At 48.9% G+C, this 23,065-nt stretch overlaps 1 protein-coding gene across 2 annotated transcripts in view; it reads left to right on the forward strand.

Annotated features, from left to right (window-relative positions):
• The window catches only part of SLC43A1 (solute carrier family 43 member 1), a 241,742-nt gene that overhangs the window by 209,095 nt on the left and 9,582 nt on the right, over window positions 1–23,065 (forward strand). For both annotated transcript variants that reach the window (XM_073686132.1, XM_073686133.1), the window contains exon 14: window positions 244–367. In XM_073686132.1, coding sequence (XP_073542233.1) covers window positions 244–367 — 124 coding nt within the window. The remainder of the gene's footprint in view (window positions 1–243; window positions 368–23,065) is intronic.

Raw genomic sequence — 23,065 nt, forward strand, 5'->3', positions numbered from 1 at the left:
ATAGCTCTGTCCATTTTGGCAGAGCTGGGAGAAACTGGCGTTAAAATGCCAAACGTTGCAAAGATTTAGCGCAACTCCGAGTTGCGTTAAAATTTTGAGACTTTTCAAAGCTTTTGCACCACTGTTTGGGCATAAAACCATTTTAGTACTAGCAGTCATTGTTTTAGCAGCATTTTAAGTATTATTTCTGATCATGACTATGTAGGAAGTACTAAATTTTACCCATTCTTTTTTTAATTGCAGGTTCCCATCAGGTCATTTTGGTACACTTACAGGACTGCAGTCACTCTTCAGTGCAGTATTTGCTTTACTACAAGAACCATTATATAGAGCTATGCTAGGACCTCTGCATGGGAATGGTTTTTGGGTAAGACTTAACATGATCTTAGAATCTTAATATAGTTTCAGTAGGATGCTATAATTATAGACATAGGGTATGTGCCCACGATGCGTACCAGCCTGCGGCCCTGACACTGCTGTATAGCCGCCGCCGGCTTCCGCTCATCTATGCAAATGAGTGACGCCTTTTTTTTTTCACCTGCGGACTTTCCTCATACAGTTTAGGTCTATGGGGAAAGCCCGCATGTGGACCCACAAGAGATTTTGACATACTGCATGTCCGTTTCCGCAGGTGTTCTGCGGGTGATCCGCAGACACATAGTGGACATGGGATTTCTACAAATCCCATCCACTATGCTGTAACATCAGGCCGCTGGGGGTTTGATGCTGCATAACATGCAGCATCAAACCCGCAGTGTCTCCAGATCGCGTGCACATACCTTTAGGGTATGTGCACTCGGTCCTTTTTTATGCGTTTTTGATGCGATAAATCTGCTCAGATTTGGTCCCAAAAACGCATTGCAAACCTTATCCCAGCATTTTCTATGAGAATTTGCAAGATCTGTGCACATGATCAGGAATTTTCCTTACAGAACTTAATGAGCGTTAAAAGAAGCAGCATGTCCATTTTTTGTGCGTTATTCCTATACAATGCATTGGAAAAAACGCATGGCAAATCCGCAGGCAAAAACGCATGAAAATGCATCAAAAACGCTGCAGATTTTCCACAGCGTTTTTGCTGCGAAGAGGTGCAGAACCTTGCAGAAACACTGCAGATATTTCTGCAAGAAAATCCTGATCGTGCGTACATAGTAACATAATATCGTAGGTTGAATAAAGACCTAGGTCCATCCAGTTCAACCTTTCTCCCCCAATTGTACTCCCTACCCTAACACACTAACTTACTGGGACAAGGCCTCACAAATGTAGTATTACCATTTTTATTAATACTGCACTATTACAGTTAAAAATGAACCCGTTTAGAATTTTTTTGAATTGTTTTATATTTTGTATTACTCTTATGATTCTAATAGTGGTATTACTAAAATCCCTATGCCTAAGTCTATCTGATAGACTCATCTGTTTTCTCTTATGCCTATTGCTCTCTAAAAAAATATTTTAAAGACATACATGGATGTATTTCTGGAAACATTTAATTTTTCACAAAATAAAATAGATGACTTTAAGAATTTTATAATACTGCCAGGTCTCTCTGCAGATTATACAAGTATTATGGTGCATATATCAGACCAGACAGGATTCAGTTCTGATCTAAATGTTATTGTTTGTTTTAATTTATGCACTTGAATCAGGGGGAACACTGACAGTTTGGGGCACCTGTTTAAGAATTGTGTTTGTGCCCCCCTCTTTTTATGGAGACCAAGCTACAGATATATATGACATAATCTCCTCTCATTATTCATATTGCCGCCCCTTATTACACAGTACCCTCTCTCTTTATGTACAACACTGTTCCTTACATATTGATTCTTTTGTTATTTTTGTTGTTTATAGCACCCTGTCTTTATTTCATACCGTTCTCTTTTGTTAGCATGGTAAAACTTCTTTTCTGATGGAGGCAGCTGATGGACTGGTCTTCTGGTCATATGCTGCTCAATTTTTATTATTATCCTTAAAATCAGAAGTTCAAAAAATTTTTTGTATAAAAATGCCAAATAACATTATCCTGCATCTCACAATTCATAAGAATCCAAAATATGCAATAAATGACATAGTATATATACCACATCTATGATCCTATTTCAATGTCAGGCAGTGGCATACCGCCAATGGTGGCAGGCCACACCACTGTTATGGGGCCCGTGAGCCCGGGGGGGCCAGTAGCGGGCCCTCACCTCAGCGGGCCCTCACCGTACCGAACCCTCACTGCAGTTTTAACACCTGTACTGCCCGGTCACCTGCACAGAATAATAGAGATGACGCTCCCTTCTCCATTATCATTGCTCGCGCTGCCGGCTGGAGGGGGGCCAAGTGCGAGCAACGATGATAGAGGAGGTAACGTCAGCAAATGCTTCCACCCCCATCATTCTTCCTCTGAGTCAGAGCAGCGATGACGTCATTACAGGGTGCCCGCTGCACTGACATGTTTGGTGCTTCACACTGCACGCTGAGGAGACTGGAGCATCGGATGGAACCAGGAGAGGTGAGTACTGTATTTTTTTTTTTTAAAATCAGTGACCGGTGGCCATAATACATTATGGGGGTGCATTATACTGTATGGAGGACCATGGGGGCACATTATCTTGAATGGAGAGCCATGGGGGGGGTGCATCATGCTGTATGGAGAACCATGAGGGTGCATTATGCTGTATGGAGAACCATAGGGGTGCATTATACTGTATGGAGAACCATGGGGTGCACTATGCTGTATGGAGGACAATGAGGGTGGATTATACTGTATGGAGGACCGTGGGGGTGCATTATGCTGTATGGAGGACCATGTGGGTGGATTATGCTGTATGGAGGACCATGAAAGGGGGGACATTATATTGTATGGAGGACCATGGGGGGCACATTATATTGTATGGTGGACCATTGTGAGGGTGCATTATGCTTTATGGAGGGCAATGGGGTGCATTATACTGTATGTAGGACCATGGGGTGCATTATACTGTATAGAGGACCATGTGGGTGCACTATGCTGTATGGAGGACCATGGGGGGTGCATTATATTGTATGGAGGACCATGGGGGGTGCATTATGCTGTACCAAAGTATCCCAATACTTTGTCTTGGGTGTTGAGGTGGGGTACAGTAGTGTCATCATACTGTGTATGTGTAGGAATTCGCTACAATTAGAACTTTGGCTATGGGGCCCCATGATTTCTATGTACGCCCCTGGTGTCAGGCAAACGTTAAAATTACAATACTATATGAGAAATATCCATTCTAATATATGTTCACCCACAATTATACAAGATAATACATCATCCTTCCTGATTTAAGAAATGCATTTTTAAATCATGAACATAGCTTACCGAATAGATCCCAATAGTACAAAAAATAGGCATACATGATATTCATAGAAAACTGTATATTCTACCCAGGGTTGAAATAATGGCAGCCAGGGCCCCAGGAAGTCCAGATTGTGTGCACCCCCCCATGTGACGGGTCATGTGATGGATCCAAGTACAGTAATGTGACCAATGTTATCATCATGTGCCTGAAACAGATTATTTCTGAAAAATAGCTGCTGAGTGAAACTATAACCTAACCTGGATATTCCAAAGGGGAAGGAAGTGTTACACATAGTTGTAAGGAAGAAAACAGTACAAAACAATAAGGTATGAGGGAGGTGATTGTATACATTAATAGAGTACTAAGCTGGCGGACCATACTGTGAATGGGAAAGGTGGTCTGTACAGTTCTGGAGTTCTACCAGCAGCCCTGTGTGCTGTGCGTACTGTTCAGTACAGACAGCTTTACCGTCTGAGAAATTAAAGAACCTCATTCACAACTACCACAAAAGACTTCAAGCTGTCATAGAGGGGGCAATACATGGTATTAAGAACTGAGGTGTATGAATTTTTGATCAGGGTCATTTGGATGTTTTTGGTTGTCATTAAGATTTAAAAAGAGAAAACACAGTAGTTTGACAATTAATGGCTTCACCCAACCAATAACCATGAGTGGAGAAAAAGTTTTTTGTTATCATTCAAATTCTCTGTAACAAGGTGAAGAAAGCAAAAATTCTGCCGGGGTATGTAAACTTTTGAACACAACTATATATATGATCTTTTTGTAGGGCTAGTACTCAGCTCACTCTAGGTCACACATGTGATATACCCTATTAACAGATTATTATTTATTTATGCACTATTTACACTATAGATTTAGGATATAGGATTGCTGGTGTCAGCTAATTTTGTTATAATAGGCTAATGATATTTTCATGTTGCACTTCAACACTGTATCTATATAAGCGTTGATTCAGGGTTAGGACGGTGCCCCCTTATTGGGCACTCTGTTTCTACTTTTTTATTATATTTTTTTATTAACTGTATTTTTTCCTTATTGACTAATGAAAATTACAGTTGTATTCTTATGGATCTCTTCTTTACTCTGAATCCAGATTTGGATGCAGAGTTTGTTGATTATGACATTTTAAAAATTACAATAATGGCCCCCTGCCATTAAATACATAATGCTGCTGCCTACTGCCACATTATACATACTTAAGTGGTAGACCCAGTGCAGGCAGCAGCTACTGATATACAGAGGCCTTGAGGAGAGAAACCAGCCAGGTAGGGGCAACAGCTTGTCCCTCAGTCTTCAGGCGTGCCCTCAAGCCAGCAGCGCCAACAAGCTCCTCTTCATCAGACGGTAGACGTGGCTTCAGCAGATGTGCCCACACTCTGTATGCTAGGTATGTCCTGCCAGAAGTCATGCGGCAGGGCGGGCCCAGCATTATTTAAATGAGCTACGGCTGCAGCAGCCCCTGTGCGGGTTATAACGAGGACAATTACTTTTAGGACCATGGGTGCCTCCGCAGCCTCGGGCTTCGGGCGGTAGCCCAGATTGCCCTCATTATAATCCACCTATGATTCTACCAGTTTCTATCTAGCAACCAAGTATGTCATCATCTCAGTTCCTAGCCAGTATACAAGTATGTCATTGTAGTGAGCTGGCAGGCTCTGGCTGTTCTGTGATAATTGAGATAGAGCCTGTGACAGAAATGATAACGCAGGATGGTGTTGCCACCTTGTGGCCAGAGGTTGCACCTGCGCAGGATGTGATGACAGAGAAAAAGACTGAGTCTCCTGTGTCCCTCCCTGGAGAGTCACATGAGCAAAGTGAAAAAAAGCGCGCGGGGAGTTTGAGGTGGTCTGTAAAAAAGAACCAGGACGGTGTGCAGGTCCTCGTGTGTGCCGTAGAGGATACTCTCAATGTGGTTTCTGTTATCTGCCACCTTTTCCTCAGAGTTTTCCCCAGCTTCCGCACTGCTGAAGGATTCAGCTGTTACACTCCCCGCTACTGGAGTGTGAACCACATAAGGGAATCCACAAGAGCTACTACCCGGATCAGAGAGACTGTAAGCGGGACCTCTGGCGAGAGGCCGAAGTATTCCTTCCTTTCAGCGAAGTCTGCTGTTCCTGTTTTCTTCGGCTGGGACGCCTTCCTGCAAAGGCAGACAGGCCTGCGATGGGGGACACATCCTTCTGGAGTAAAGGACTGGTAACGTGTGAGTAGGGACAGTAAGGGTCAGCTTATAAGTACAGGTTATTGCTGTGAACATTTACGGTTGTCATTTATTGTGTTCTGCTGTGTTAAAAATGTATACAAGTAAAGATACGGTTATCAAGGTAGAGTCTGTGTGTGGGGATCTTGCTGGTCCAGATTATGGATATCAACGCGCGGCCTTGCCCGCGGTCACTTCATCTGGCGTAGTCGGCAGGATCTGTGACCAGCAAGATTCCCACCCAGGCCACGTGTACAGTCAGAAAGCCCCGCCGGTGTCTATTGTGAATCAGGTCAGGAAATTTGGCGGACGAAACTACCCTGTACCAGAGTGGGCGGAACAAGTCCGGATACTGGGGGAAATGTATAATATTGACCCTAAGACCTTGGCAGAAATGGCGGTACTGACGCTAGAAGGGGAGGCATGGACGACAGTCAGACTGGAGACGGTCAGGGGCCAGCGTACAGTGGATGATTTGGTGCGGGTGCTGGAGAACACCTATGGGCCGACCACATACCCGGGAGCACTGCGACACATGTTCTTTAGACGGACGCAGCTTGAATGGGAGGATATTCCCCAATATGCGAACGCCCTTCAGGTACTCCTTGAACAAGCCTGTGGAAAAGGGGAACAACTAGCTGGTATGGCTCCTCGTGACCTGGTACTGAGAGACCAATTTGTAATAGGACTGAGAGACCAGTATCTTAACCGCACGTTACAGGTCTTGATCCGGATGATGCCGACTCTTACTTTTGCTGAAGTCAAACAGGAAGCCATAGAACGTTCAAGGGGACCCGTCATGGATGTGGGGATTCAAGGTGCTGCGTGCAGATCCATATCTGACATTAAAAATCCGAACAGTGACACGGAAGACCTGAAACAGATGGTAGCAGACTTACAGAAACAGATATTACAGTTAACATTAGACCGACAGGGAGACCAGCGAAGACAGCCTAGCCGTCCCGTGGGACAGTGTTGGTCATGCGGTGATTCTCGCCATAGGGCAAATCGTTGTCCTCAACACTTCCCTCCGCAAAAACCTCCGTCGCACCATCGAACAAACCCTCAGTCACCCCAGCGAAGGGAATTTCGATCAGACCAGCGAATGGAACCCCAGCCATATCCACAAGCAGAGCTACCACGCTGGGCCTCACCACAATGACCGCCGTTAAACTAGACACCCCTGCAGCTGAGGCTTGCGCAGCAGGGGAGGCCAAAGAGAGGGGTGTGGAAAAACAGAGCCGACGGCGGAGTGCTCTTGCCTCGAGTAGCCCGACACTTGAAGTTGTCCTGGAAGGAATTGCCGTACAGGGACTGATGGACACTGGGTCACAAGTGACCACGATCTCTGAACAGTTTTACAAAATTACCTCTAACCAAGAACTGCTTGTGACCCAGACACCGCCATTAAGATTATTGCGGCTAATAATCTACCCATTCCAGTGACCGGAGTTGCTTGGATGGACACAAAGACCTGCGGACAGGACTTAGGGAAACGAGGGATCGTCATTGTCAAGGAAGGTTTCGGCTCCGAGACCCCAGTGATAGTTGGAATGAACGTCTTGAAAGATATGGATCTTATGCTGTTGACAAGAAAAGGACCCAAATACTGGCAGAAAGTCACCAAACATAAGCCGACTCGTCTGGCGTTCCAGCGCGTAATCCGGACCGTTGGACTTCAACAGATGGCAGAGGAACAACTACCCCTAGCCGCCATTACGGTGCCACGCCGTACCCAGATTACTTTGCCCGCTGAAAAAGAGACAGTCATTTCCTTACCCCTTAACACCTACCGACAACTTGAGGGGGTTGAAGTGTTGATCGAGCCGAGGACCCCAAGTGGGGGTAAGATAAAAAACCCACTAGTTGCTCGCACTCTGGCCGTCGTGAGGAACGGGAGAGTCCCTGTCAGGCTAAGCAACACCGCAGACGTAGACCTAGCCCTTGAAGCCGGCACCCAACTTGCCCGGGTATGTGCTCTACCCACGGAAGTGAATCCCATTGGACCCCTAAAATTCACCCCGTCTACAGAAGGCGACTGGACGGTAACCGTCTCAGCCATAAACGCTCAAGTAGACGATGAAGACATTGGGCGAAAACTACGGGAAAAAGTACAGCTAGACACGTCTCAATACACCAAACAAGAAGTGTCTCAAGTGGAGGAACTCCTACGGGAACACCAAGACTCCTTTGCAAAGAATGACACAGACTTTGAGTGTACCACCAGTATCCAGCACGAGATACCCACGGGCGATACCCCCCCTATCCGCGAGAGGTACCGGCAGATACCACCTCAACAATACCAGGAGGTGAAAAGCCTATTAGAATCCATGCTACACGCCAGAGTGGTACGTGAAAGACAGAGCCCGTGGGCTGCACCCGTGGTGATAGTCAAAAAGAAAGATGGTTCCCTGAGGTTTTGCGTAGACTACCGTAGGCTGAACGCTTGCACTATCCGGGACTCATATCCACTTCCCCGGATCGAAGAGTCACTGACCGCCCTGAAGAAGGCCAAATATTTTTCGTCCCTAGACCTGGCCAGTGGATATTGGCAGGTTCCAATGAGTGAGAAGGACAGGGAAAAGACCGCCTTCATCCTTCCCATGGGCCTGTATGAGTTCGACCGGATGCCGTTCGGCTTGAATAACGCACCAGGGACCTTTCAAAGACTGATGGAACGCTGTCTGGGAGACTTCAACTTTGAGTTTACGCTGATATACCTTGACGACATCGTGGTATACTCCGCCACCTTTGAGGATCATCTTCACAAGCTTGGCCAAGTGTTCCAGCGCTTGAGGGGACACGGCTTGAAGTTGAAGCCCAGCAAGTGCCGTCTGTTCCAGCAGGAAATCGACTACTTGGGTCACCGGATCTCGGCCGAAGGTGTCCAGCCCTCTCCGGAGAAGATAGCAGCCTTCAAGAGTGGCCGCAGCCAACTACCGTCAAAGAAGTCCGGGCTTTTCTGGGGCTGGCAGGCTACTACCGTCGGTTTGTCAAGGACTTTGCTCGGCTTGCTGAACCACTGCATGAGGTTCTCCGAGGGACCGCGAACAGTCCCAGAGGACAACGCATCAGTTGGGGGCCTGACCAAGAAAAATCCTTTCAGGCACTTAAGGCTGCTCTAACATCACCCCCTGTTCTGGCGTATGCAGATTACACATTACCGTTCCAGTTGCACACTGACGCCAGCCTTCAAGGTCTAGGGGCGGTCCTCTCTCAAGTTCAAGATAATAAAGAACGCGTAATAGCCTATGCCAGTAGGTCTCTCCGTGACACCGAAAAGAATCCCGTCAACTACAGCTCCTTCCGCTTGGAACTCTTGGCTCTGACTTGGGCTATGACGGAGAAATTTGCTGGCTATCTGACAGGAGCGGAGGTGCTGGTCATGACGGACAACAATCCTCTCCCCCACCTAGAGAATGCCAAACTAGGGGCAATGGAACAGCGCTGGATGGCCAGGCTCTCTAGATTCCAGTACAAAATTAAATACAGAGCGGGGAATAAGAATCAGAATGCTGACAGCCTGTCTAGAGTGACATCATCCCCGCCAGTGGGGGACCCGGATGAAGAGTTGGAGGAAGATGAGATGCCTGACTTTGCCCGGCTCGCAAAGCAAATAGAAGATAGCCGCCAGTGTGCTGTAGGAGGAATTGAAGCCGTAGTGGGATCTCCCCTGTCCCAGCAGGAATGGGCCAAGCTTCAAGATCGAGATCCCGAGCACGTCTTACTGAAACGGTATGTGAATAAACAAGAGAAACCGCCCTCCGAAGTGAGAGCCCGACTATCGACCGGAGCCTTGACTCTGCTTGCCCAATGGGATCGGCTGATCGTGAAAGATGGAGTCCTGTATCGCAGGGCCCCTTTTTTCCCATATGCTGGAGGAGTGTTTGCAGATTGTCGTCCCGGTGCAGTTGGCCCATGAGATGGTGGGCGAAGCTCACAGGAGGAACGGCCACTTCGGCATAGACAAGACCCTCCGGTGAACCCAACAGTTCATTTTTTGTCCGGGGCTCTGTAAGCTGGTTGAAAACGTCTGTCAAGAATGCCGTTCCTGTGAATTCCACAAGTCCGCTGAGCAGCGTGCACCCGTCCAGACTATTAGGACGTCGAGGCCCCTCGAGCTGTTGATGGTGGACTATCTGTTGATCGGGACGGCGAATAGTGGCTACCAGTACTGTCTGGTGATGGTGGACCACTTCACGAAATTCGCCGTCGCTGTTGCTACCAAGGATCAGACTGCCAAATCAGCTGCACAGGCCATCAGTCAACAGTTCGTTCGGGTCTACGGATGTCCAGAGCGGCTGCACTCTGATCAGGGGGCTTGTTTCAAAGGGCGAGTCATTGAAGAACTCCAATGGATGTATGGAATCAAGAAGTCCAGGACCACCCCTTACCATCCACAAGGGAATGGCGCGTGTGAACGCTTTAACCGGACCCTCTTACAACTGATCCAGACACTGGCTGAAGACAAAAAGCCCGACTGGCCTCGATTCCTCCCAGAACTGCTGTGGGCCTATAATAATCAAGTCCATTCCGTCACCGGATACACCCCATACACCCTTCTCTTTGGCCGTCCAGGCAAAGACATCCATGAGTTGCAACTGTCTAACTCCGAAGAAGATACCTGTGGTACCTATCCTTCCTGGCTACAAACACACCGCCAGAGAATGGAGACTGTCTACCGGCTAGTAGGTCGACAAATCCAGGATCAAGTGCACGCTGACCCACTTCCGGTACAAGAGGACTCACTGAATGTAGGTCAACTGGTCCTAGTCCGTATAAAGAAACCGCAAGGGAAACTTCGGCCCAAGTGGGAGACCGAAGTCTATCGAGTAATTGGACACCCGTACCCCGGTGGCCCCGTCTATCGAGTGCAGGGCGAAGACAGCGGCAGCATCCGTACTTTGCACCGTAATATGTTGCGCCCCTGTCGCTCCCAGCTTGACTCCCCTACTGTGATACCTAGAGAGATGGATATCACTAATACTGTCGGAGACACTGACCCCGGGGATATAGTGATTGAATGCATGCCTACCCCTGTCCGTCTGACTGACACACTTGAACCGATTACCTCCTCTACTGACATGTCGACTGGGAAAGAGAGTGGGGTGACTGATCGGAGAGAGGGGATCCAACCCGTTAGGCGGATAACGAGGACCACTGCAGGGGTACCTCCAGGACAGTCCTACAGAGACCAATATGTGTGGCCCTCTTCCCAGCCGCCCCCTGTAACATCCACAGCCATCGCCGCCCTGGAGCCGGTCGTTGGCAGGGACTGCCAACCTTTGAGCGGGGGGCGTGTAGTGAGCTGGCAGGCTCTGGCTGTTCTGTGATAATTGAGATAGAGCCTGTGACAGAAATGATAACGCAGGATGGTGTTGCCACCTTGTGGCCAGAGGTTGCACCTGCGCAGGATGTGATGACAGAGAAAAAGACTGAGTCTTCTGTGTCCCTCCCTGGAGAGTCACGTGAGCAAAGTGAAAAAAAGCGCGCGGGGAGTCTGAGGTGGTCTGTAAAAAAGAACCAGGACGGTGTGCAGGTCCTCGTGTGTGCCGTAGAGGATACTCTCAACGTGGTTTCTGTTATCTGACACCTTTTCCTCAGAGTTTTCCCCAGCTTCCACACTGCTGAAGGATTCAGCTGTTACACTCCCCACTACTGGAGTGTGAACCACATAAGGGAATCCACAAGAGCTACTACCCGGATCAGAGAGACTGTAAGTGGGACCTCTGGCGAGAGGCCGAAGTATTTCTTCCTTTCAGCGAAGTCTGCTGTTCCTGTTTTCTTCGGCTGGGACGCCTTCCTGCAAAGACAGACAGGCCAGCGACGGGGGACACATCCTTCTGGAGTAAAGGACTGGTAACGTGTGAGTAGGGACAGTGAGGGTCAGCTTATAAGTACACGTTATTGCTGTGAACATTTACGTTTGTCATTTATTGTGTTCTGCTGTGTTAAAAATGTATACAAGTAAAGATATGGTTATCAAGGTAGAGTCTGTGTGTGGGGATCTTGCTGGTCCAGATCATGGATATCAACGCGCGGTCACTTCATCATCATCTCAGTTTCTAGCCAGTATCCAAGAATGTCATCATCTCTTTATCTCAGTTTATATCCATTAACCAAGTATGTAATCATCTTGACGCATTTCCCCTAAGTAGGTGCATCAGGAGAACATACCAATTTAGATAGGAGGAAAAAATAATTACATGACAATTCTCTATATACTTATCTTAAACAGTATTTGTAGACCATCAGTTAGATTAAAGTTGAGTCAGGGGAAAACAATGTCCATCCAATACTGCCATAGAGAAGATGCCCATTGGAATAGCCAGTGTCATACTGGGCAGATTGCGCCATTTGTAGTTATGACCCGGAAAGTGCCCTTTGTGGTTATGACCGTGGAGGTGCCATAATCTTAAATAAGCACCTTGTAAGCTTCATATAAGGAAGACTGGTCTCGTCGTGTGCGCGATTCAACCTGGGCACGATTCAACCTGGGCAGGAACCAGATTGTAATTCGCAGTGATATCATCTCACGTCATGCCGCGCACGTAACAGTATCTACGGAACACAAGTGCGCTCCACCTCAGGCATGCACATGCACCTGTCATATCTCTGTGGAACGCAACGTGATCCAACTTGAAAAGGCACCATGAATAATGCGTCGGGTGAGCGGTGCTATATGATTTAGGTGCGCATGTGCCTGTCAAGGTGTCTGGGACATAAAATCAGCAGTCATTTTATATCTAACAAGAGATGACTCTATATATAATTGTAGCATCGGCGTCTCTGCCCCCTGCCAGACAGAGACGCCGTCCCCCTTACCGCCGCGGTCCTGCTCCGGCGTCTTCCGGCCTCCCTGCAGCTGCTGCTGGTCCACGCAGCTTCCCTGGCTTTGTGCTTAGGGCGCACGCTCCCTCCCTCTTAAAGGGGCCGCGAGCGCCGTCCTAAAAAGTCCGGAGGACTTTCTCTATATAAGGTACCTCCTCCAATATGGAGGTGTCCGTGCAAGGTTGTTGCTCTGTGATACTTACTTTGCTTCAGCCCTCAGGTCCTCTGCAAGTCAGCCCTGTCCGCCATTCTGATCTTCAGTCCAGTCCGCCAGTCTGACTACTTTCCAGCCCAACAGTCCGCCTACAGTCTAGTCCGCCAGTCTGTCTATGGGCTCTGCCCACCTGCTTACCTGGAAGCACCTGCCTGTTACCTGCCGTGCTCGCCTGCCTGCTTACCTGGAAGCACTTGCCTGTTACCTGCCGTGCCCACTTGCCTGCCTTTGCCTGCCGTGCCCGCCTGCCTACTTACCTGGAAGCACTTGCCTGTTACCTGCAGTGCCCACTTGCCTGCCTTTACCTGCCGTGCCCGCCTGCCTGCTTACCTGGAAGCACCTGCCTGTTATTTGTTGTGCCCACCAGCTTGCCTACCCGGAGCACCTGTCTGTTTATCAGCCGAATCTGCCTGGCTGACTACCTGGACCACCCGTCAGCCTGCCTTCCATGCTCTTCCGCTGTACTGGTCAGTTCCTGCCTTCTGACCCGTGGGGTCACCTGCTCTCATACAAGGTCGGTCCCAGAGTGGCACCTGGTCCCTCTGCTCGGTCCCTCCCTGGTTCAGGGAGTCGACTGAGCCGCCGTGTGACCTTGGTCAGGCCGAGTAGATACTTAGTCACGCCCCTCTGGTCCCTCCATGCATCGCAGCACAGAGGTTCCACCACCCGGACCCATAACCGTTTGCACAGGCCATGGAACCCAGTGGCTCCTAGGCTCCTTCGCTCACAGACCTGTACCAACAGGTCTCTCGCCAGAGATCCCAACAGGATACTATCCTGTCCTATCTGCGGACCGTCAACTCCCGCCTGGACGCGCTGTCCACCCCAACTGTGTCCTTCTCTAACCGAGCGGCACCCGCTCCGGCGGCACCTCAACCCAGTGGCACTGTGGCACCCGGCTTTGGACCCCGGCTCTCTGCGCCTCCACGTTTTGGTGGTGACTCCTTTCTATGTCGGGGCTTCATAAATCAGTGCAGTCTGCACTTTGAACTCCTGGCACACCAGTTCACCTCCGACTGGGCCCAGGTGGCGTTCATCATGTCTCACCTTACCTGAGAGGTGTTGGCGTGGCTTGACCCTCTTTGGGAGAGAGGGGATCCCCTGGTGTCCGATCTTCAGGCTTTTCTCGCTGCCTTCCGGAAGGTGTTCGATGAGCCCAGACGAAAATCTTCTACTGCCTCCTCACTTCTCCGTCTCTGCCAAGGGAGTCTCACTGTGGGCCAGTATGCCATGCATTTCCGAACCCTCGCATCTGAACTTGCTTGGAACAATGAGGCCCTGGTGTCCACCTTTTGGGAGGGCCTTTCCAGACGGATCAAGGTTGAGCTAACCGGTCGTGACATACCACCCTCCCTGGACGACCTGGTGTCATTGGCTACCCGGATTGACATCCGTTTACTGGAACGCGCTAAGGAGATGACCCGTGAGAGGAGACCTCCACATCTCACTCCCATCTTCCAAAGTCCAGTCTCGCAACCTGCACTCCCCCGGGTATCTTCTCCAGAACCGATGCAAATTGACCAAGCCAAGATGGTTAAGTCTTGCCAGGAGACCCGTCGTGCCGTGGGGAGTTGCTTCTATTTTGGCAATATAGAGCATCAGATCCGTTCTTGCCCGGTGAGACCGGGAAACTCCAGTGTCTAAGACCGCTCGGAGAGGTTGTCCTAGACAAGAGTTCCTCCTCTCCGCCCTTGACTCTGTCCATTTCCTTTACCTGTGATGAGACCCGCTTCTTCTAGACTGCCCATCTGGATTCCGGAGCCGCTGGGAATCTCATTCAACAGGCCATTGTGGAGCGTTTTCAGATTCCTACCATCCGTCTGGCAGATCCTTTAGCAGTTTCCTCTGTGGATGGAAAACTTCTCCCTGAAACCATCTTGTTGGTCACTGAGCGGGTAACTCTTCAGGTGGGAATGCTGCACTCTCCTTTTATGTACTGTCCAGTCTCCCTCATCCTATCTTGCTTGGCCTGCCTTGGTTACAGAGACATCAGCCCGTCCTGAATTGGAGCTCGGGAGAGGTGCTCCGTTACGGGCAGGAATGCAATAAGACCTGTCTGGTTCCAGTTCGTCCTGCTCGACCCCTGTCTACTCCGGCTAACCTACCTAGCTTGCCTGTACCCTACTGGTCCTATGCGGACGTTTTTGATAAAAAGGAGGCTGAGACACTACCACCTCATAGGCCGTATGATTGCCCCATCAACCTAATACCTGGTGCTTCACCTCCTCGCGGGCGAATCTACCCCTTGTCGCTGGCCGAGACCCGTTCTTTGTCTGAGTACATAGAAGAGAATCTTGCTAGGGGATTTATCCAGAAATCTACCTCTCCGGCTGGAACATGATTGTTCTTCGTCAAGAAGAAGGACGGCTCTCTTTGTCCTTGTATCGACTATAGGGGTCTAAACCAGATTGCCATCAAGAATAAGTACCCCCTGCCTCTCATCTCTGAGCTGTTTGACCACCTAAAGGGCGCCAAGGTCTTCACTAAGCTCGACCTGCATGGGGCGTACAATCTGGTCTGGATCCGCCAGGGAGACGAATGGAATACGGCATTCAACACCCGAGATGGTCACTACGAGTACCGCGTGATGCCCTTCAGTCTCTGCAATGCTCCAGCCATCTTCCAGGAGTTGGTAAACGATATCTTTCGAGATCTCCTGTATTCCTGGGTGGTGGGGTACCTGGACGATATCTTGGTGTTCTCCCCTGATCTGCCCTCTCACCGGAGGGATGTTTGTCAGATACTGCTGAGGCTCCGGAGAAATCGCCTGTATGCTAAGTACGAGAAATGCCTCTTTGAGCAGACCTCCCTGCCATTTCTGGGGTATATCATCTCGGAGACCAGACTGCGGATGAATCCCGAGAAGGTGTCTGCCATCTTAAAGTGGCTCCGACCTGAGGGGTTGAAGGCCATTCAGAGGTTTCTGGGATTCGCTAACTATTACCGCCTCTTCATTCTTCATTTCTCCTCCCAGACAGCTCCCATCTCTGCTCTTACCCGTAAGGGAGCAAATCCCAGGGAGTGGTCTCCCGAGGCAGAGAAGGCCTTTATCTCTCTTAAAGAAGCCTTCTCCTCTGCTCCTGTGCTACACCGTCCTGATGGCAATAAACAGTTCTTCCAGGAGGTTGATGCCTCTTCCTCTGGAGCCGGAGTAGTGCTCACCCAGAAATCCTCGTCCGGGCGAATGGTGACCTGCGGTTTCTTCTCCAAACTCTTCTTTCCGGGCGAGCGTAATTACTCCATATTAGATCGTGAACTGCTGGCCATCAAATTAGCGCTGAGGAGTGGCGCTACTTGCTTGAGGGGGCTCTGCACCCGGTGGGCATCTACACTGACCATAAAAACCTTGCGTATTTGCAGACCGCCCAGAGACTAAACCTGCGTCAGGCCAGATGGTCTTTGTTCTTTGCTCTATTCTGATTCAACCTCCATTACCGCCCGGCAGACAAGAACATTAAAGCCGACGCTCTATCCCGCTCTTTTCTGTCTTCCAACCTGGAGGAGGAGCCTCTGCACATCATTGATCCCTCCAGAATAATGACTGTTGCTCCTTTTGACCTGTGTCATCTTCCCCCTGGTAAGACCTTTGAAGCGGCTCAGGATCGGAAGAGGGTCTTACTCTGGGGCCATTCATCCAAACCGGTTGGCCATGCCGGCCCGAGGAAGACACTTCTGCTCATTACCCGGCATTATTGGTGGCCCAACCTGTGCAAGGATGTTGCGGATTTTGTCGCGGCTTGTTCCTCTTGTGCCCGTAACAAGATACTCAGGCACCTTCCAGCTGGTCGTCTCCTTCCTCTTCCCGTGCCTTCCGCTCCATGGCAACATATTGCAATGGATTTCATCACGGATCTTCCTGTATCGGTCGGTTGTACTGTCATTTGGGTGGTCGCCGACTGCTTCTCCAAGATGGCTCACTTCATTCCTCTGTCTGGTCTTCCTTCTGCACCTGTGCTGGCTAAGGACCGAGGACCGAGGATTTCAGTTCACTTTTGGAGAGCCACGTGCAAGCTGCTGGATGTCTCTTTGGATTTCTCTTCTGCCTACCATCCTCAGTCCAATGGTCAAGTGGAACTTATCAATCAGATCCTTACCAGCTTTCTTCGGCACTTTGTCAACGCTCACCATAGCGATTGGGTTGAGCACTTGCCCTGGGTGAGTGAGTCCTCTGCTAAGTCTCCGTTTTTTGTGGTCTACGGTCAACACCTCCGAATTCCGTTTCCCGTCTCTGCTTCAGTGGACAGTCCTGCCGTGGAGTCTCTCGTCAGTGAATTTTCTGCAATTTGGGAGGACACTACATCTGCGCTTCTTCAGTCCTCTGAGCGGATGAAGAAGCATGCTGATAAAAGACATCTGGATCCGCCTCAATTCCGTCCGGGAGACAAGGTCTGGCTTTCCTCCAAATATGTCCATCTCAAGATACCATCATATAAGTTGGGTCCACGGTTCATCGGTCTGTTCGAGATTCTGAATCAAATAAATCCAGTGGCTTACAAGCTGAAACTCCCGGCCTCCTTATGGATCTCCAACTCGTTTCACGTGTCTCTCCTCAAACCTGTTGTCCTTAATTCTTTCTCTGATGATCCAAGTACCGCTCCAGCTCCAGTCTGTGTTCTGAGACACGCCCCCAGAGGCTGGTTGCTAGGCAGCGCCTCTGGTCAGCAGTAGTGACCCTAAGGCTATGTGCCCACGATGCAGAAATGAAGCAGAAAATTTCTGCAGCATTTCTGCATCTCCCTGGCAGAAAAAACGCATGCAGATTGTGCATGCGTTTTTCCTGCAGAATACATGCGGATTCACATGCGTATCCATATGCGTTAACGCATGTGTTTCCGCATGCGGACTGACAAGCACTTTCCAGGCGATAGCATCACTTGGAAAGTGCTTGACAACTAGGTCACACTATATAAATCCATGCAAACAGCATGGATTTATATACTGTGACCGTAAAAATAAAAAAAATAAAGCTATACTTACCTCCGATGCCGCCGCGTGTGCTGTCGCGCTCCTTCCTGGTTCCTTCCTGGCTTCTTCCGGGTTGCTGGCATCTCGCGAGACAGGCTGCGGTCACATGACCGCGACGTCATCTCAGGTCCTGGAAGGACAAGCGCTGCAGGGGCCGCCGGACAGGTGAATATAAACTTTATTTTTTATTTTATTCTTTTTTTTACAGGTACAATGGTACCCAGGTCTGGATGAGAGTCTTCTCTCCTCCAGAACTGGGTACCATCCGCACATTGAAACGCATATTATCCGCTTGTACAAATGTACAGACACGGATTCTATGCGTCTCAATGCAGGTCAATGGCAGCGCTTCCGCTGCGCTTCCGCAAAATTAATGAACATGCTGTGGATTTATGAACGCTGCAGAAACGCTGCGGAAAAATCTGCAGCATGTGCATTGACATTGCGGAATGCCATAGGGGACCATGGGGTGCGGATTACCATGCGTTTTTGATGCGTTTCCGCTGCGGAAATTCCGCAGCGCAAACGCATGAAAAATGCATCGTGTGCACGCAGCCTTAGAGCTCATTTATTAAATGGTCGTAATAGAAAGAGGGCAATGTATATAATGGGGTCTTCTGTCTGTATATACTATGTACAGTATATACTAGGCTACACAGTAACCACAGCAAGTATCGCCCATATCTGCTAATAAAAATCCACATTTACATCTCCTGGCTAAAAATGGAGCAAGTTGAATAATAGAGTTGAAGCAGCGCTCCAGTGGAAATAAGTGAAAAAGGCAGACTTTATCCATCCAGATCAGATGGGGGAATAAAGTCTATCTGTATCACTTATTTTCAGTGAAGTGCTGTTTCCATTCTATTTTTTCCTAATTTGAAGGTTTTTGGCTGGTTGCTGATATTTTTCCATATATCTCTCTATATCTATAGCAAAAAAAGGGCAGGCAGCACTCCAAAAGTTCTTTGAAAAAATATGAACTTTATTAGCCCGATGTGGCGACGTTTCGGTTGCGGACAGCCTTCATCACTGCTTGATCACTGCACCACAACCGAAATGTCGCCACGCCGGGCTAATAAAGTCCATATTTTTTCAAAGAACTTTTGGAGTGCTGTCTGCTGTTTTTTTGCTATACTGTCTATCATCGGCAGATTATAATGAGGGCAATCTGGGCTATCGCCCGGGGCTCCAGGGAGTCCGGGACTCCATGGCCAGATTGCCCTCATTATAATATGTGCGGCGCCGCGGCACATACCGGCAGTCAGAGGCGGGGGGCCCCCGGACTGCTCCCCCAGCAGCGGCGCACGGCCGCTACTTCTTCTTCAGCCACACACACACTCACATACACTCACACACACTCTAACATACAAACACAGACACACTCTCAGACACACACACAGACACTCACACACACTCACTCACACACACACACACACTCACCATCCCCCGCCTCGGCTCCAGTCCTCCAGCTCCTCTCCGGTGCAGCAGTGCAGCATGCACTGCGTGATGTCACACTAGCAGACACGGCCGCGCACAGGGCCATGTCTCCTAGCATTGACGCGGCCTGGCCAGCACACAGGGACGTTAACAGGTGCAGTGTGGCCTCCTGCTGTGTATAGATGGCTAAGTGCGGCCTCCTGCTGTGTATAGATTGCTACGTGCGGCCCCCTGCTATGTATAGATGGCTACGTGCGGTCCCCTGCTGTGTATAGATGGCTACGTGCGGCCTCCTGCTGTGTATAGATAGCTATGTGCGGCTTCCTGCTGTGTATACATGGCTATGTTCGGCCTCCCGCTGCATATAGATGGCTACGTGCAGCCTCCTGCTGTGTATAGATGGCTACGTGCGGCATCCTGCTGTGTATAGATGGCTACGTGCGGCCTCCTGCTGTGTATAGATGGCTAAGTGCGGCCTCCTGCTGTGTATAGATGGCTACGTGCGGCCTCCTGCTGTATAGATGGCTACATGCGGCCTTCTGCTGTGCATAGATGGCTACGTGCGGCCTCCTGCTGTGTATAGATGGCTACGTGCGGCCTCCCACTGTGTATAGATGGCTATGTGCGGCCTCCTGCTGTGTATAGATGGCACCGTGCGGCCTCCCGCTGTGTATAGATGGCTACGTGCGGCATCCTGCTGTTTATAGATGGCTACGTGTGGCATCCTGCTGTGTATGGATGACTATGTGCGGCCTCCCGCTGTGTATAGAAGACTACGTGTGGCATCTTGCTGTGTATTGATGGCACCGTGCGGCCTCCTGCTGTGTATAGATGGCTACATGCGGCCTCCTGCTGTGTATAGATGGCTACGTGCAGCCTCCTGCTGTGTATAGATGGCTACATGCGGCCTCCTGCTGTGTATAGATGGCTACGTGTGGCCTCCCGCTTTGTATAGTTGGCTATGTGCGGCCTCCCACTGTGTATAGATGGCACCGTGCGGCCTCCTGCTGTGTATAGATGGCTACGTGCGGCCTTCTGCTGTGTATAAATGGCTAAGTGTGCTCAATATTAAGCCATACAATTAATATAAGGCTATGTGCCCACGATGCAGAAATGCTGCGGATTTTTTTTGAGCGTTTCTGCTCTCCCTGGCAGAAAAAACGCATGCGGATTGTACATGCGTTTTTCCTGCCAGGGACAAGCGGATGTGAAGCATTCTTCACATGCATTTCAGCATGCGGGTTGACAAGTGCTTTCCAAGCCATTTTAGCATCACTTGGAAAAGTACTTGACAACTTGGTCACACTATATAAATCCATGCAACCGGCATGGATTTATATAGTGTGACCGTAAAAGAATGGTAAAAAATGAAAAATAAATATATACTTACCTTCTGATGGCCTGCTGACGTCAGTGGTCGCGTGACCCATCACATGACTAAATGACGTCACCACAGGTCCTTTAGTCTACCGCAAGCTGCCGGGAAACCAGGACGCATCGGATAAAGAAACCGGGGGCCATCAGATGGTAAGTATAATATTTATTTTTTATTTTATTATTTTTTTCACAGGTTCTATGGTACCCGGGTCCGGAGGAGAGTCTCCTCTTCTCCAGAACCGGGTACCATCCACACATTGTAACGCATGGAATCCGCATGTACAGATCCAGTGATGCGGATTCCATGTGTTCCAATGCAAGTCAATGGCGGCGAAAACGCCGCGCTTCTGCAAAATAATTGGTAGTGCTGCGTATTTTTCCGCAATGATAATCCGCAGGGAAATTTCCGCAGCATGTGCACAGCACATGCGGATTATCATTGGGGAACATGGCAGACCTTCTACCAAGCGTTTTTTAAGCGTTTCTGCAGTGGAATTGCCGCTGCGGAAACACTTAAAAAACGAATAGTGGGCACACAGCCTAAAAAAAATTATTATAATTAATATATTAATATTGTGCCAAATTAATTTCACGTGAACTATCACATGATCTATCACAGGGGATCATGTGACATGTGATACATCAGGTGTGTGTGTGTGTGTGGGGGAGGGGCGTGCCTTCTAAACTGCCCGGGGCCCTTCCTACTCTTAATCCACCCCTGCTGTCTATACTTATGGATATCTGTTTGGGGGCCTTGCACCCGATATTTTCAAGATATGGTGCTTTTCCAATTTTGACTTTCTCTATATCTATAGATTTATATATAGCGCAACTTTATGTAACTGCACATTGTTGAGCTCCTCTGTCTATATAAAACACGTATGTTTAAAAATATATATACAGTGTATATATATATACACTGCTCAAAAAAAAATAAAGGGAACACTTAAACAACAGAATATAACTCCAAGTAAATCAAACTTCTGTGAAATCAAACTGTCCACTTAGGAAGCAACACTGATTGACAATCAATTTCACATGCTGTTGTGCAAATGGAATAGACAATAGATGGAAATTATTGGCAATTATCAAGACACACTCAATAAAGGAGTGGTTCTGCAGGTGGGGACCACAGACCACATCTCAGTACCAATGCTTTCTGGCTGATGTTTTGGTCACTTTTGAATGTTGGCTGTGCTTTCACACTCGTGGTAGCATGAGACGGACTCTACAACCCACAGAAGTTGCTCAGGTAGTGCAGTTCATCCAGATGGCACATCAATGCGAGTTGTGGCAATAAGGTTTGCTGTGTCTGTCAGCGTAGTGTCCAGAGGCTGGAGGCGCTACCAGGAGACAGGCCAGTACACCAGGAGACGTGGAGGGGGCCGTAGGAGGGCAACAACCCAGCAGCAGGACCGCTACCTCCGCCTTTGTGCAAGAAGGAACAGGAGGAGCACTGCCAGAGCCCTGCAAAATGACCTTCAGCAGGCCACAAATGTGCATGTGTCTGCACAAACGGTTAGAAACCGACTCCATGAGGGTGGTATGAGGGCCCGATGACCACAGATGGGGGTTGTGCACACAGCTCAACACTGTGGAGGACGCGTTGCATTTGCCACAGAACACCAGGATTGGCAAAGTTGCCACTGGCGCCCTGTGCTCTTCACAGATGAGAGCAGGTTCATACTGAGCACATGTGACAGTCGTGACAGAGTCTGAAGACGCCGTGGAGAGTGATCTGCTGCCTGCAACATCCTTCAGCATGACCGGTTTGGCAGTGGGTCAGTAATGGTGTAGAGTGGCATTTCTTTGGAGGGCCACACAGCCCTCCATGTGCTCACCAGAGGTAGCCTGACTGCCATTAGGTACCGAGATGAGATCTTCTGACCCCTTGTCAGACCATATGCTGGTGCGGTTGGCCCTGGGTTCCTCCTAATGCGGGACAATGCCAGACCTCATGTGCCTGAAGTGTGTCAGCAGTTCCTGCAAGATGAAGGCATTGAAGCTATGGACTGGCCCGCCCATTCCCCAGACCTGAATCTGATTGAGCACATCTGGGACATCATGTCTTTTTCCATTCCACCAACGTCACGTTGTACCACAGACTGTCCAGGAGTTGGCGGATGCTTCAGTCCAGGTCTAGGAGGACATCCCACAGGAGACCATCCGCAACCTCATCAGGAGCATGCCCAGGCATTGTAGGGAGGTCATATAGGCATGCGGAGGCCACACACAATACTGAGCCTCATTTTGACTTGTTTTATGGACATTACATCAAAGTTGGATCAGCCTGTAGTGTGTTTTTCCACTTTAATTTTGGGGGTGACTCCAAATCCAGGCCTCCATTGGTTAATAAATTTGATTTCCATTGATGATCTTTGTGTGATTTTGTTGTCAGCACATTCGACTTTGTACAGAACTAAGTATTCAAAGAGACTATTTCATTCATTCAGATCTAGGATGTGTTATTTGAGTGTTCCCTTTATTTTGTTTGAGCAGTGAGTATATATATATATATATATATATATATATATATATATATATACAGTACAGACCAAAAGTTTGGACACACCTTCTTATTTAAAGATTTTTCTGTATTTTCATGACTTTGAAAATTGTACATTCACACTGAAGGCATCAAAACTATGAATTAACACATGTGGAATTATATACTTAACAAAAAAGTGTGAAACAACTGAAAAT

This window comes from Phyllobates terribilis, unplaced genomic scaffold, assembly GCF_046119375.1.
Source record: "Phyllobates terribilis strain yellow unplaced genomic scaffold, ASM4611937v1 Scaffold_5__5_contigs__length_657084704, whole genome shotgun sequence".
Taxonomy (NCBI): Eukaryota; Metazoa; Chordata; class Amphibia; order Anura; family Dendrobatidae; genus Phyllobates; species Phyllobates terribilis.